Genomic DNA, 15,747 nt, shown 5'->3' on the forward strand with positions numbered 1-15,747 from the left:
TAGGCCGCGTACACACGCGGGGACTGTTCGCCCAACTTTGTCCGTCAAACAGTTTCGGCAAACAGTCCGCTCAAAATTAGCATGGACGGACATGGCCACACACGACGGACGAACAGTTTGCTGAAACCGTGCGCGATGACGTGAACGGCACGTACGACGGGACGAAAAATACGACGTCCTATACACTGCATTATAACTTTCGGCGTGTAAATCCTTTCTGAGCATGCGCGGAACTTAGTTTGACAAACAAGCCTACACACGAGGGGACTGTTCGCTGAAACAAGGTTTCAGCGGACAGTTTTTCGGAATTTCCGAAAAACCTTGTTCAGCGGACTGTTCGCTGAAACTGTCCGCTGAAAGCCCACACACGAGCGGACTGTTTGCCGAAACACTGTTCAGCGGACAAAGTTGGGCGAACAGTCCCCGCGTGTGTACGCGGCCTTAGACTTTAACAGTACAAAATCTTGTTCATTAAATGGTTTCCAAAAAAATTTCTTCTGTATGAATCTTAATTACTTTTAAATAGTAAACAGCAGAGTAAGGTGTCCAGCAGAGTTAGGCATCCGTAAAATTTCACTGCTCCATTCTCCAGCATTCTCAGAGGAGATCGTTCTCCTCTGGATGCCAGTTTATGGATCTTTGTAAATCGCATTTCTAAAAAAAATTAAAAGACAGCAGCTACAAATACTGCAGCTGCTGACTTTTAAAATAAGGACACTTACCTGTCCATGGTGCTCACGATGCCCTCACCCGAAGCTGATCCATCCCCTCAGCTGTGGGTGAAGGCGCCGGCATTGCTAGAAAGGAAATCGGGAAGTGAAGCCTTGCAGCTTCACAGCCTGGTTCCTTGCCCATGCGTGAGTTGCGCTGCGTGTTCTGAGTGGCCCCTGCTGTCTTCTGGGACCTGTGTGTCTCCCAGAAGAAAGCGGGGAGGGGGAGCGAAGGAGGGTCCGGACATGGCGCAGATAGCTGTAGATACTGAGGCTATCTTTTGCCGAAAGTGGGAGAAAATGGGAGAAAATATCTTTATTAAATAGGTATTTGCATTTTTGGGTGGAACTACGCTTTAAAAACACAGTAAAGATAGTAAAGTAACAATCAGTAACATAGTATACAGTGTGCAAACTCTAAAACAGTGAAATTAAATAAAATTATTATTCTATAACTTACCAACATCTCCAAAGACATAAAGTCCTTTAGGAGTTTTCTTTTGTGAGAAAAACTGAAATGAGAAAATGGGACAAGAAGCAACAGTTATTTTGAACTTTTTTTTTTTACATATTAACTGACAAGCATAGCAAACTTATACTGTTCACTATTCCAGCCGGAAAGGCGCATACCAAGATACAAAATAATATTCTCTCTTTATTAGGCTAGCCATCAGGAACCAGTTAAATTCTGACATGTTTCACGCTAGACACAACACTTTTGTGAGAAAGTGCTGTGCCTTATCTGAAACATCCGAATTGAACCTGTTTCTGCTGGATATGTGTGAGACATTCCCTTTGCTGGTACAACTGTATCCAATAACAACATTTTCTCTTAAATAGAATTGGGAAGCTTTCTATTGCTCTCTGTTACTCTTGGAAAGATTCACTCTATTTGTGCAGATGACCATTGGCACAAGGACTAAACCTAATTGAAAATCCAAAAAACTGAGTTGAACTTGTCACTGAATTGAAGTAAAGGAGAAAACTTACAATTTAGTTAGGCCTTAAAGAGGAAGTAAACGCTGATGGGTTTACTTCCTCTTTTTTTCCCTGCAAAGGTAAAGCATAATGGACTACTATGCATCGCATAGTAGCTCATTATGTGTCACTTACCTGACACAGGAGCCAGCGAAGTCGCCGCTGATCCCTGTAGTCCGCCGCGTCCATCTTGCTGGTGGCGTCTCGCAGCTCCGACCAATGACAGCGGCGAAGCCGCGATGACGTCACTCCCGCGCATGCGCACGGGAGTCGCGCCTCGCAGCTCCGCCGCTGTCATACGGCGAGGCCGCGATGACGTCACTCCCGCGCATGCGCACGGGAGTCGACAAATTTGGCAAATCCATTCTTGGATTTGCCGCATTTAGTGCGCATGCGCGCCGCTGTCTACGGCGCATGCGCCGTAGACAGCGGTGCCCATTTTCGGGCAAATATCTCCTAAACCATATAGGTTTAGGAGATATTGCTTGGACCTACAGGTAAGCCTTAATCTAGGCTTACCTATAGGTCCAAGTTGTTTGGAAGGGTTTACTTCCTCTTTAATGTTAGACCATGGTGTCCATCTTATGAAATGCTTGAACCATATTCACCTTGAAGTTTAACCCCAATTTTTTTGAGAAAAAAAACAATCCCCTCTGGATGATCATTGTACATTGCAAGCATTTTAACAAACTTTGTTACGGGGTCTTACCTTTTTTTTCTGCTCTAAATAAATTGCTATGTGCTTCACCCTGCCCTTTCCAGACTAATGCCCTGTACACACGGTCGGACATTCTGACCACAAAATCCATCAGATTTCTTCTGATGGATTTTGGCCGAAACTTGTGTTGAATGCACATGGTCGGACAAATTTGTCAGAAAATCCAATTGTTCTGAAAGTGGCGATGTTTGTTGCGTACGACTGGACTATGTAGATGCCAGTAGCCAATAGCTTTCGTCTCCTAATTTATTCTGAGCATGCGTGGCACTTTGTCCATTGGAATTCTCTACAAACGATCGGAAAAAGTCAGATCAGATTTTGTTGGTGGAAAATTTTAGATCCAGCTCTCAAACTTTTTCCGTCTAAATTTCTGACGGAAAAAGTCTGATAGAGCCCACACACGATCGGATTTTCCGACAATATAATCCGATCGGACCGTTTTTGTCAGAATTTCCAACCGTGTGTACAGGGCATAATTCCTGAATGGGAGGAGGGTCTTCCTTCATCATAACCACCTAATACATTCTCACTGTTTTAATGAGAAAAGCTGCATTATCTGCAAGCCTTAGAGGATATAAGCAGAGGATACACCCCCAAATAATGAATCCAGGATGGCAAGAGTCAATTACATACACTGAATATATACGTATCGTCATTTCAAGTCATCCACTATGGGAAGAGGAGTGTGTTCCTCTGAATTGAGGTTAGTATATATATAAAAATAGAAAAGAAGTCCAAAGGAATTCATCAATGAGGAACATCCAGTATTACAAAAATACAAAAAGGTTTATTGAAACACCATACAAGCAGTAAATATGGAAACTACACCTCCATCATATTTTGATAAAAATATCACAACATTGTCACAGGACCCAGGTAGCTACCACAGACACTCATCCATTCACAAGCATACTGTTATGTAAAAATCCAAGGGCAGTCTGCTGACCACAGTAAGGGAAAATAATCACAGACCAAGGGAGCCAGATTTACTCAAAGGGATCAATGCGATATTCCACTAGTCTAGCGCTAGCGGTGCAGTCCAGATTAGTGAAATAAAGTATGCACAGGTAAATCGGATCCATCACAGTTCCAGGATATTAGCAGTAGACACAGATCAATGCCGAAAGTTACAGTGTGCAAATAAGACATGTATAAATAGAGCAAATTCCTGGAGTGGAGATAGGCCACATGGACTGTAGGCTTGTGTGTGAATTGAAGGACGCTTTAGTAGACAGTGTCCCGACACCGGTAATAAGGGGGGGGGGATAATGCTGCTACCTACACCTGCAAAATCACATGCATCAGTCTCCGTACACACAGTCTTGCTGATAGCTGGCTCGTATGCAGCGGGGGATGAAGCCTGGTAAAAGGATGTCAGCAGGGGGGTCAGTGAAAATGTAAATCCAGCAGGGTGTAGATGGAAGTTCACCACTTCCCAAAATTCTCAGGCCACCCCAGCCAACGCCAAGCTATTCTTACATCCTCACAGGAGGGAATGATCCTGGTAAGAATGAGTGTCCATGGCAGACAGACTATTTCCAAACATCATGGACGTGATGATGTCATGCTGACAAGTTTCACTCGCCAGGCACGCTTCTTCGGATCATGGTAACTTAGGGGGTAACTCACCAAAACTAAACTCTTATTGCTAGGGATGCATACCATTTTACTTAGGTGTCCGTTTATGAAGCAATGATCAGTGGAGATCCAGAGGATCGCCGCTGATCACAGCCCATAAACAGTATATAAACCAGAGATAATCGGGGGAGATGTGTTTGAACTTGTTCTCCCGCCGATTATCTCCGCACATGGAGAATCCACATAGACTGACACAGTAACGGTCACTATATGAAGCTGTGATCTCAGCGCTTCACTGGTGATCTGTGTCAGAATTCACACGCCCTGATTCACCAACTCAGAGGTGGAGAACCGGGGTAGTGAAGAGGGAATTGGGGGGATCTGAGGAGGAAAGAGGAAGATAATTAACTTCCTTATGCCTCGTTCAGACCCCCCAACACTGTAACCATGTCCCCCTGTCATATGTATGTGTATACATATATATACATATATATATATAATGTGCATATGTATATATATATAATGTGTGTGTATATACATGTATATATAATGTCTGTGTGTGTATACATGTATATATTATGTAGGGGGACGCTTTATTTCACTAACATTAATCACACCGCGTGTCAGTGTATTGAGCTGTGATAATTTATCACTGCTTAATATAATGACATCTGTGTGTATCAGTGAATTTCTAGTACTGTAATCTCGTAAAGTCTCACGAGATTCCAGTATTAGGGGCCGTTCTCCAGTGTTAGAAGCGTTTGTAGATCGCTTCACTCCTCCAAGTGTGAAGCGATCTACTCCGCTTCATATAGTGGCACACAGAGGAGAAAGATCTCCTATGTGAATGCCGGAGAATGAAGCAGTGAATAGATTTCACTGCTTCATAAAAGGACACCTTAGTGCTTAGTGTAACTTTAGTACAGACTTCTGTGATAATCAGACAGCCAATGGACATGTTGCCAATTTGCATTGAATATTTTTGACAGTTTTAGAAAATAACAGTGGCTGTAGATTGAAATGGAAAGGTATATTTTAATCACGTTGATTTTTAAATGCTATTTTAACTAAACTGGATTTTTCCTTAAAGAGTAAACAAAATAGCTCAAAGGTTGGACCGCATCCTTGATTTGTTTTCAGAGCACCAAGGTATCCTTAAAACCCAGGTGCTATATTATGTAAAGAGAATAGCTTAAGTTGCTAACCCCTGTCTCTTTCTTTCTATGACGCCCAATAACTTTGCTTCTGCTTATCAAATGCGTTGAGACCTCGCTGGTCAACAGGAAACCAGAGGGAGTAGGATGAGGTAGGCCAGGCATCGATCACAGAAGCTTTTATCAATATCTTCAAACTGAGTGCATGCTTTTTTTTGCAATAGGGGCGCTAAGATGATGGGAGAAGAAACCTGGAAGTTTCTTCTTAATGGATCTGGGGCAAGTAAGGTTAGTCCTCAAGATCACTTTCAAGTCTAAAATGGAATTCCAAATTTTAGGCACTAGCTAGACAAAATTATGTGACAATGAAGGCAAAGAACAACTTCTATACTTATTACAAATACTCATATTTCCCAACAGTTTTTTTTTTTGGATTAAATATTTTTATTTTCCACAAAATTTACAATTTTACAATGCACAAACATTTTTCTCTGTTCAGTACAATCATTCCACATATAACATATATAGGTAAACCATAAAGTTCCTGATCAAGTACAGGGACTGTTGCTATGCAGTAATGCATTTTTTTTTTTTGGCGCATCAACATACTTTTTTCGATTATGTATGCTTGAAGAGAGTGGCATATATGACTCGGGCCCAGCTGGACGGCACATGACAGAGGGAGACGTGTTCTATAGTGCTATACACGTGTCAGATGCATTAAGCCAGCGGTCCCAAACTTTGTTATAATTTGCAGGGCACCCTCTAATAATGTACATTAATTTTTGTAAAAGTGAAAGACTGGGTCACGCTGGAGCACTCTTTTACTTCCCTATCCCTAAGATCTATGCCTTGGCTACATCCACGCCAGGTGCCTATTCACGTCAGACAACATCCCCTAATAGGACCCACATTACATATTCTTCATCATACGTTAAAGACGACATACCCGCATCCATGGCGCAGTCCTCTCACACCATTACGAGGCAACCCAGACTTCCCCCCTGGTCTTAGTGACAAATTCCTATTTGATATCTGGCCTCACAAGGATATATATGCCAAACAATTTTTTACCCATAGGGGTAGTTTCAGATCCCTTGCAGACCTAAATACTATGACAACGCCAAACCACATCTCTCATTGGACATATAGGCAACTCCATCATTTCCTGGTCGGACAAAACATTTCCCATCACTACTCGAGAAATCTTAATCCTTTAGAGGACTTATGCTCGCAACATTTACCTCAAAGACACCTTATCTCTATACTCTATTTATTTCTCTTCAAGGACGATTCAGCGTTCTCCAGTAAGACCTTCTCCTCTTGGGAGAAGGACTTGGGTATCAAATTCTCTGAATCGGAATGGGAAACTATCTGTACTTACGTACACAAAGGCTCCCTTAATGTAGCCATACAAGAGTGCGGATACAAAATTCTCTCCAAATGGTACAGAACCCCATCTTTGCTACACAAATTTTCTAATACTATCCCAGACATTTGCTGGCGCTGTGGCATGGAGGAGGGAACCATGCTCCACATATGGTGGTCGTGTCCTTCTCTCCAAATTTTTTGGAAGTCGGTTCACGACACCATTGCTGCAGTAACCGCTTGTCACAATGACTTTTCCCCTGCCACTTATCTTCTCCACCATACCAAGATCCCCAAAAGACGCTACCTCAAATCCCTTAACATGATTATGATCAATGCAGCTAAACAATGCATACCGTGTCACTGGCGCTCATCGTCCGTCCCGACTTTGGCGGAATGGTTCCGCAGACTGAACAATATTGAAACCTTTGAGGAACTGATCAGTATCTCCAATGAAACTGTAGCTAAATTTGCGGCAATCTGGCACGATTGGCAACGCTTCAAACTTACTGACGCTTATTCTCCTCATCCTGACTAATTGTATCCCATACAAAACCATATATCTCTCTGTCAGTATATTCCTTCCACCTCAGCAGGGTCATCCCCTCCCACTCCCTTTTTTCATACCTGTGAACCTCCCTACATTGACTCCTTATCCATTGCTTCTCTAGGTAAATTCCGATAACTCCTTTTACCGGATAAACACATCCTATTAGTAAACCAACACCGATTAGAAAAGCAGTCCTAATGTACTTTAATGTATTCTTAAGAATTGGTTCCACGATCTGTAATATTGCCTAGTTCACTGTATTATTCTGTACGCTCCTACATGTAATCTTCTACAATGCTATGAGAACTTTGATATAATACCTTCATTGGAAACTGTTCTATGTATGTTTATATTACATCAATAAAATTTTGTGGAAAAAAAAAAAAATTTTTTGTAGGGCAATGGGATGTTTATGTCAACCTTTCAGTCAGATAGTATGGGGGGGAGCCTGTCTCATCCAAAGTTTAGCGATTGTTTCCCGGGCAGAAAATAGGGTCTCATGCATAAAAATGTGGGTATATTTGTCAGTGTCAGCATCTGGAAAAATACTCAGTAGGCACGGTTTGGAGTCTAGAGCCAGAGGGGAACCCATGTTGTCATGAAGGAAATCTACCACCTGTTTCCAAAATCCCTGCAGGTATGGGCAGGACCACAGGAGGTGGTAGAATGTACCTGTTTCTCGATTACATAATAGACATGTGGAAGTTTGTTCCTGATTAAATTTAGCCATTCTTACAGGTGTGAGGTATGTACGGTGTAGAATGTATATTTGGCTTAATCTGTCAGATAGTCCGGACAAGACAGCTTTGCATGTGCCCAGTGTCTCATTCAAGTCTTCGTCCTCTAGGTTCCCTAGGTCTCCTTCCCATCGTGTTTTTATATTATAGGTTATTTTCGTTGACGAGGGAGTATGTAGCATGTTATAGAATATTGATATTAGTTTCAGGGGGTCTTCACTTTTGACTACATTATAGGATTGTGGGTGGGATTAGGTATCGATTCTGGGAATTGGGAGTGAATAGCATATTGGACTTATAGAAATCGGAGAAACATGTGCTTCAGGAGAGTGAATTCTAGTTAATGCATTGAAAGTTTTCAATGTGCCAGCAGTGAGTAAGTGTGAGGCCGCGTACACACGGGCGGACTGTTCGCCCAACCTTGTCCGCTGAACAGTGTTTGGGCGGACAGTCCGCCCGTGTGTGGGCTTTCAGCGGACAGTTTCAGCGGACAGTTGGACGGACAAAGTCTTTCGGAAATTCCGAAAAACTGTCCGCTGAAACTGTGTTTGAGCGAACAGTCCGCCCGTGTGTAGGCTACTTTCGAAATGAGCAAACTGTTCCCGCTCGGAAAGTCCGCCCATTTCGAGCGCGTGTACAGGTAGGCGGGGCCCGCGAAGGAGACGTCGCGGGCTCCGCCGCCTGGAATGGGCTTAAAGGGGAACCCCAACGCCGAAAAAAATCGGCGTGGGGGTTCCCCCAAAGTCCACACCAGACCCTTGTCCGAGCACGCTACCCGGCCGGCCAGGAAAGGGGGGCGAGCGAGCGCGCCCCCCCTCCTGAGCCGTACCAGGCCGCGTGCCCTCAACATGGGGGGGTGCTTTGGGGAAGAGGGGGCCGCGCGGCCCCCCCACCCCAAAGCACCTTGTCCCCATGTTGATGAGGACAAGGGCCTCTTCCCGACAACCCTGGCCGTTGGTTGTCGGGGTCTGCGGGCGGGGGGATTATCGGAATCCGGGAGCCCCCTTTAAGAAGGGGGCCCCCGGATACCGGCCCCCCACCCTATGTGAATGAGTATGGGGTACAATGTACCCCTACCCATTCACCTGTGAAATAAAGTACAAAAAAAAACACAACACAGGGAAAAAATATTTTATTGCACAGCTCCGGGGGTCTTCCGTCTTCGGGGGTCTTCTCGCCGGACTCCTCCGCTATCTGTGTGTAGCTCTTTTGCTAGCGGAGGAGTCCGGCTTTCTTCCTCCCCGCCGCCGGCCTCTTCTCCCGACTTCGGGGGTCTTGTCCCCCTCTTCGGTTCTTCTGCCGGGCCACCGCGCCTTCTTGTAGCTCTTTTGCAGGCGGTGGCCCGGTCTTCTGTCGCCGCCGCCTTCCGTTCTTCTGTCGCCGCCTTCGGTTCTTCTGCCGGGCCACCGCGCCTTCTTGTAGCTCTTTTACAGGCGGTGGCCCGGTCTTCTGTCGCCGCTGTCGCTGTCGCCGCCTTCCGTTCTTCTTCTTCTTCTTCTTCTTCTCCAGGAGATGTTGACACGTCGCTCTCTCCGGCCGGAATGCCAGAGCCGCGCTGTGCGGTCACTTATATAGTGACAATGGGGCGGTGTCACATGGTATATGTCACATGGGTTGGTCACATGGTGACCCCGCCCCCTTACGATGTCATAGTCCCCATGTGACATCAACCCATGTGACCAACCCATGTGACATATACCATGTGACACCGCCCCATTGTCCCTATATAAGTGGCAGCGGAGCGTGTCCCTGGCATTCCGGCCGGAGAGCTCGTCGGGTCAACATCTCCAGGAGAAGAAGAAGAACAAGAAGAAGAACAAGAACGGAAGGCGGCGGCGACGACAGCGGCGACAGAAGACCGGGCCACCGCCTGTAAAAGAGCTACAAGAAGGCGCGGTGGCCCGGCAGAAGAACCGAAGGCGGCGACAGAAGAACGGAAGGCGGCGGCGACAGAAGAACCGAAGAGGGGGACAAGACCCCCGAAGTCGGGAGAAGAGGCCGGCGGCGGGGAGGAAGAAAGCCGGACTCCTCCGCTAGCAAAAGAGCTACACACAGATAGCGGAGGAGTCCAGCGAGAAGACCCCCGAAGACGGAAGACCCCCGGAGCTGTGCAATAAAATATTTTTTCCCTGTGTTGTGTTTTTTTTTGTACTTTATTTCACAGGTGAATGGGTAGGGGTACATTGTACCCCATACTCATTCACATAGGGTGGGGGGCCGGTATCCGGGGGCCCCCTTCATAAAGGGGGCTCCCGGATTCCGATAAGCCCCCCGCCCGCAGACCCCGACAACCAACGGCCAGGGTTGTCGGGAAGAGGCCCTTGTCCTCATCAACATGGGGACAAGGTGCTTTGGGGTGGGGGGCCGCGCGGCCCCCCCTTCCCCAAAGCACCCCCCCATGTTGAGGGCACGCGGCTTGGTACGGCTCAGGAGGGGGGGCGCGCTCGCTCGCCCCCCTTTCCTGGCCGGCCGGGTAGCGTGCTCGGACAAGGGTCTGGTGTGGACTTTGGGGGAACCCCCACGCCGATTTTTTTCGCGTTGGGGTTCCCCTTTAAGCCCATTCCAGGCGGCGGAGCCCGCGACGTCTCCTTCGCGGGCCCCGCCTACCTGTACACGCGCTCGAAATGGGCGGATTTGCCTCCTCCTTACGTGGGCGAGTCCGTTCATTTCAAAAGTTGAGCGAACTGTTTGGCAAACAGTTCGCTGAAACAGTCCGCTCGTGTGTGGGCAAGTCCGCTCATGCAAATTTTGAGCGGACTGTTTGCCGAAACTGTTTGACGAACAAGGTTGGGCAAACAGTCCGCGCGTGTGTACGCGGCCTGAGAGGTAGAAAATTCCGCTTCTACACCAAGCCTCAAAATCTGGCATAATCAAGAGTGCTATATTATGCCAGATGGGAGAGTAGTCGTTATGTACGGGTATGTCTAGTTTGACAGGCCAGTCTCCATATCTTTCTATAGTGATTTAGGAGGGAGTTGTGGTCTTTTTTTGTAGTATTTTTGATGCCTGCTGCTATGGCGCAAATGGGGTCTGTTGTCAGTTGGGCCCAGGCAGGGCATAGGAGTGAAGTGAATCTCTTCCTGTCAGTCTTATCTATATGGAACAGTTGGGATAGTTGGGATGCTAAGCAGAATAGACTGAAGTCCGGTAGGGCCGTACCGACCAGATCAGTGGGGTTTTTGAGTAGTCGCCATGCTAATTTGTGTCTATGTTTCCCCCAAACAAAGGGTTTGAGAATTGCGTCTATGGTTTTGAAATATTTCAGCGGTAGATACACAGGGCTGTACCACAATATATACAGTGCCTTGCGAAAGTATGTGTGAGTAGTGTAGTAGTGCCTTGCGAAAGTAGTGTGAGTTTTCAGCTCTTTCCACAGATTCTCGATTGGATTCAGGTCTGGACTTTGACTTGGCCATTCTAACACCTGGATACGTTTATTTGTGAACCATTCCTTTGTAGATTTTGCTGTATGTTTGGGATCATTGTCTTGTTGGAAGATAAATCTCCGTCCCAGTTTCAGGTCTTTTGCAGACTCCAACAGGTTTTCATCCAGAATGGTCCTGTATTTGGCTGCATCCATCTTCCCCTCAATTTTAACCATCTTCCCTGTCCCTGCTGAAGAAAAGCAGGCCCAAACCATGATGCTGCCACCACCATGTTTGACAGTGGGGATGGTGTGTTGAGGGTGATGAGCTGTGTTGCTTTTACGCCAAACATATTGTTTTGCATTGTGGGGAAAGTTCGATTTTGGTTTCATCTGACCAGAGCACCTTCTTCCACATGTTTGGTGTGTCTCCCAGGTGGCTTGTGGCAAACTTTAGACAAGACTTTTTATGGATATCCTTGAGAAATGGCTTTCTTCTTGCCACTCTTCCATAAAGGCCAGATTTGTGCAGTGTACGACTGATTGTTGTCCTATGGACAGACTCTCCCACCTCAGCTGTAGTTCTCTGCAGTTCATCCAGAGTGATCATGGGCCTCTTGGCTGCATCTTTGATCAGTCTTCTCCTTGTCTGAGCTGAAAGTTTAGAGGGACGGCCAGGTCTTGGTAGATTTGCAGTGGTCTGATACTCCTTCCATTTCAAAATGATCGCTTGCACAGTGCTCCTTGGGATGTTTAAAGCTTGGGAAATCTTTTTGTATCCAAATCCGGCTTTAAACTTCTCCACAAAAGTATTAATGACCTGCCTGGTGTGTTCCTTGGTCTTCATGATGCTCTCTGCGCTTTCAACAGAACCCTGAGACTATCACAGAGCAGGTGCATTTATACAGAGACTTGATTACACACAGGTGGATTCTATTTATCACCATCAGTCATTTAGGACAACATTGGATCATTCAGAGATCCTCGCTGAACTTCTGGAGTGAGTTTGCTGCACTGAAAGTAAAGGGGCCGAATAATTTTGCACGCACCACTTTTCAGTTTTTTATTTGCTAAAAAAGTTTAAATTATCCAATAGATTTCGTTCCACTTCACAATTGTGTCCCACTTGTTGGTGATTCTTCACAAAAAATTAAAATTTTATATCTTTATGTTTGAAGCCTGAAATGTGGCAAAAGGCTGAAAAGTGCAAGGGGGCCGAATACTTTCGCAAGGCACTGTATAGAATGTTAGGAAAGAGTATCATTTTAATGAGCTTGATACGACCTAGTATCCCAAGAGGGAGGCGTGCCCATATTTGTGTTTTAGATTTAATCAGGGTGAACAGTGGCTCCACATTTAGAGAGACATAATCGATCTGTGACCTAGTCACGCTCAATGCCAGGTATCTGATACTATTAACTATATGTATGGGGTAATTGGGTGTGCAGTTCAATTTGGGGAACAAGATCAAGTGGGAGAATTTGGGACTTCTTCCAGTTGATCCTGGGCCCGGAAAATAAGCCAAAATGTTCAATTGTTTGTAGGGCTACAGCCAGAGAGGGGCTTGAATCTGCTAATTATAGTAGTGTGTCATCCGCGTACATGAATATTTTTTCTTCTAGATCACCTACGCACAAGCCCTATATCTGGTTGTGTCTGGTGGATATTGCTAGAGGTTCTGTGGCCAAGGCATACAGTAGGGAGGATAGAGGGCAGCCCTATCTGGTGCCTCTGGATAGCTCAAAATTATCTGACTGCCATTCGTTAGCCTGGTTACTGGGGCTTGGTACAGCAAGTGAATTCATCTAAGAAATATAGGGCCAGAGCAATATTGTGTCAGGCATTTCCACAAGTAGTTCCACTCTACCGAGTCAAACGCCTTGGCTGTGTCAAGAGTTTCTGTCTAGAGAAGAACAGCTTTCTTCTAGACATCTCATATTGCAACTGGTTAACTACTCTAGATTGCAGTTTAAGGTGGGAGGCTTTATAAGGAGTTGGGTCAGTTTCATACTGATGTTCTGCAAGGGAGAGCTCCTCCAGTACCTTATCTGCCTCTTAAGTTGTGGATGCTTTAAGTCTATTAATTTGAGATATCAGAATGGCCCTCATGTGGCATTTGAATGAGTCCAATATATTTGCAAATGAGGTAGAGTGATCGTTTTCCTGGAAGTATCTTTTCCATTCATCGTCTATCTGACAATCATCTGGTAATTATGAGAGCCAAAAAGGGTTTAGTCTCCATGTCACCAGTTTGTGACCCCTGCTGTAGAGAGTCTTGACTATCATCAGGTAAGGTATAAAAGAATATCCCAAGGGGCAAATACAGAAGATGAATTTGTATTTGACGTAAAGCAGCGTTCCACCCAAAAGTGGAACTTCCGCTTTAAGCACTCCTTGCCCTCTTAAATGCCGTACGTGTTTTTTTTTTTTTACCTAGTTTTGACAGGTATTTCCTGTCCCATTTTCATCACCTCACCGCCTAGGCGACTCTTCCTCTCCCACTCCCTCTCTACAATCTTCTGAGACATGCCACAGGTCCCAGAAGATTGCCTGACCACGAAGGGAGCGTATTGCGACTCGCGAATGCACAGTGCGTACCCGGCTGTGAAACCGCAAGCTGAGAAGAGAGGAGTGAGGCTTAGGCTGGCCGCATCGCTGGACCATGGGACAGATAAGTGTCTGTTACTTAAAAGTCAGCAGCTACACCAGTCACCTACGCTACTGCTGTCAATCAAAGTCAGCTAACCAATCGGCAGAGGGGTGGAGTTTTGTGTCTGAATCGACAGAGGGAGCTGTGACTCGGCTCGGGTGCCCTCACAGAAAGCTGCTTGCTGTGGGGGCACTCAACAGGAGGGAGGGGCCAGGATCACACAAGAGAGACCTGAGAAGCGGAGGATCCGGGTTGCTCTGTGCAAATCCATTGCACAGAGCAGGTAAGTATAACATGTTTGTTATTTTTATAGTAAAAAATACAAGACTTTACCATCACTTTAAAGACTCTACAATATATCAAACTTTCCTGCATAACTTTAAGATTATCGGTACTTCTGGTAGTACTTTTTTATTCAATTAAATTTAATTTAGATTAAATTTAGATTTTGCATGAGAATAAGAGACAGCTACTTTTAACTGGTAGAAAGGTAGGCCAAGAACAAAGATATACTTCTAAAGATGCTCCATCCTACAGTAACATTGTTTAGCTACAATATGCCAGATGTGAAATTATAAGTGTTTAGCAGACTTCATTTTATCCTAATGTGCAACATCTGTTTTATGCTGCAGCTGGACACATTGTGTTGCTAATTCAGTGCCTTTTTTTAGGTGTTAGTTCCAATAAATGCTATGATTTTCCAACTATTCTTGTTACTACGATTATAAGATATACTGGGTGACAATTCAATTTAGACCATGTGCTCAATTCTCTCAATTTTTTTTTTATGGGTTACAGACTTTCCTCTTTTAAGCATGGACATTTTATTATCTAAATAGCTTCCTAAAAGAAATTACAACTATTTTCTATGCTACAATCATTTTAACTATGAATGTTATAACTATAATGAATACTAAATGGTACATCTTTGGAAAAATGATTGCACTTTTCCAGCAGCAGCAGCTCAAATTAGATTAAGTTATCACCCAAGTGCCAGTTCGCTAACATAAATGTATCTATTAAAAAGACAGTAGTCATTTGAAATCAATAGTATATACTAAGCAGCCTGGCTTGCTCCAATCTCAGCCTAGGTATATGACAAATAGCATACAGAATTACATCCCCCCCAAAAAAAATGATATGCTAATTGATGTGCTCATGTGTCAGCAGCAGTGGGAAATGTACCTTATGAGAGTTAGAGGAAATTATGCTTTAAGTCCTCCTCCCACCTCCTTTTCTTCTTTTGGCACTTTTTTTTTGGACGGGTACCTGGTTTTGAATGGTACCCTCTACCACTTTCGGTTGGATCACCTAGGCGACTGCATTGGAAATCCCCCCCCCACCCATTGATCTGGGACACGTCATATGTCTCAGAAGGTTGTGGAACCATTGTAGTGGCTGACATTTCATTTTTTATTCAAACAGGGTGAAGAACCTCTTTAATTTTGAACGTAATTTCTTAACTTTTTGTTAATTAAGCAAAGCAGCTATAAGAAGTGAGATACATACAGTGCCTTGCGAAAGTATTCGGCCCCCTTGAACTTTTCAACCTTTTGCCACATTTCAGGCTTCAAACATAAAGATATAAAATTTTAATTTTTTGTGAAGAATCACCAACAAGTGGGACACAATTGTGAAGTGGAACGAAATCTATTGGATATTTTAAACCTTTTTAGCAAATAAAAAACTGAAAAGTGGTGCGTGCAAAATTATTCGGCCCCCTTTACTTTCAGTGCAGCAAACTCACTCCAGAAGTTCAGCGAGGATCTCTGAATGATCCAATGTTGTCCTAAATGACTGATGGTGATAAATAGAATCCACCTGTGCGTAATCAAGTCTCTGTATAAATGCACCTGCTCTGTGATAGTCTCAGGGTTCTGTTGAAAGCACAGAGAGCATCATGAAGACCAAGGAACACACCAGGCAGGTCTGTAATACTG

At 44.8% G+C, this 15,747-nt stretch overlaps 1 protein-coding gene across 2 annotated transcripts in view; it reads right to left on the reverse strand.

Moving 5' to 3' along the window:
* AFG1L (AFG1 like ATPase) overlaps positions 1–15,747 on the reverse strand; it is a 201,277-nt gene that overhangs the window by 138,991 nt on the left and 46,539 nt on the right. For both annotated transcript variants that reach the window (XM_077487151.1, XM_077487150.1), the window contains exon 3: positions 1,171–1,222. In XM_077487151.1, the coding sequence (XP_077343277.1) occupies positions 1,171–1,222 (52 nt within the window). The remainder of the gene's footprint in view (positions 1–1,170; positions 1,223–15,747) is intronic.

Source organism: Lithobates pipiens, unplaced genomic scaffold, assembly GCF_037356315.1.
Source record: "Lithobates pipiens isolate NorthernLeopardFrog02 unplaced genomic scaffold, aLitPip1_a1.2 Scaffold_18, whole genome shotgun sequence".
Classification (NCBI taxonomy): Eukaryota; Metazoa; Chordata; class Amphibia; order Anura; family Ranidae; genus Lithobates; species Lithobates pipiens.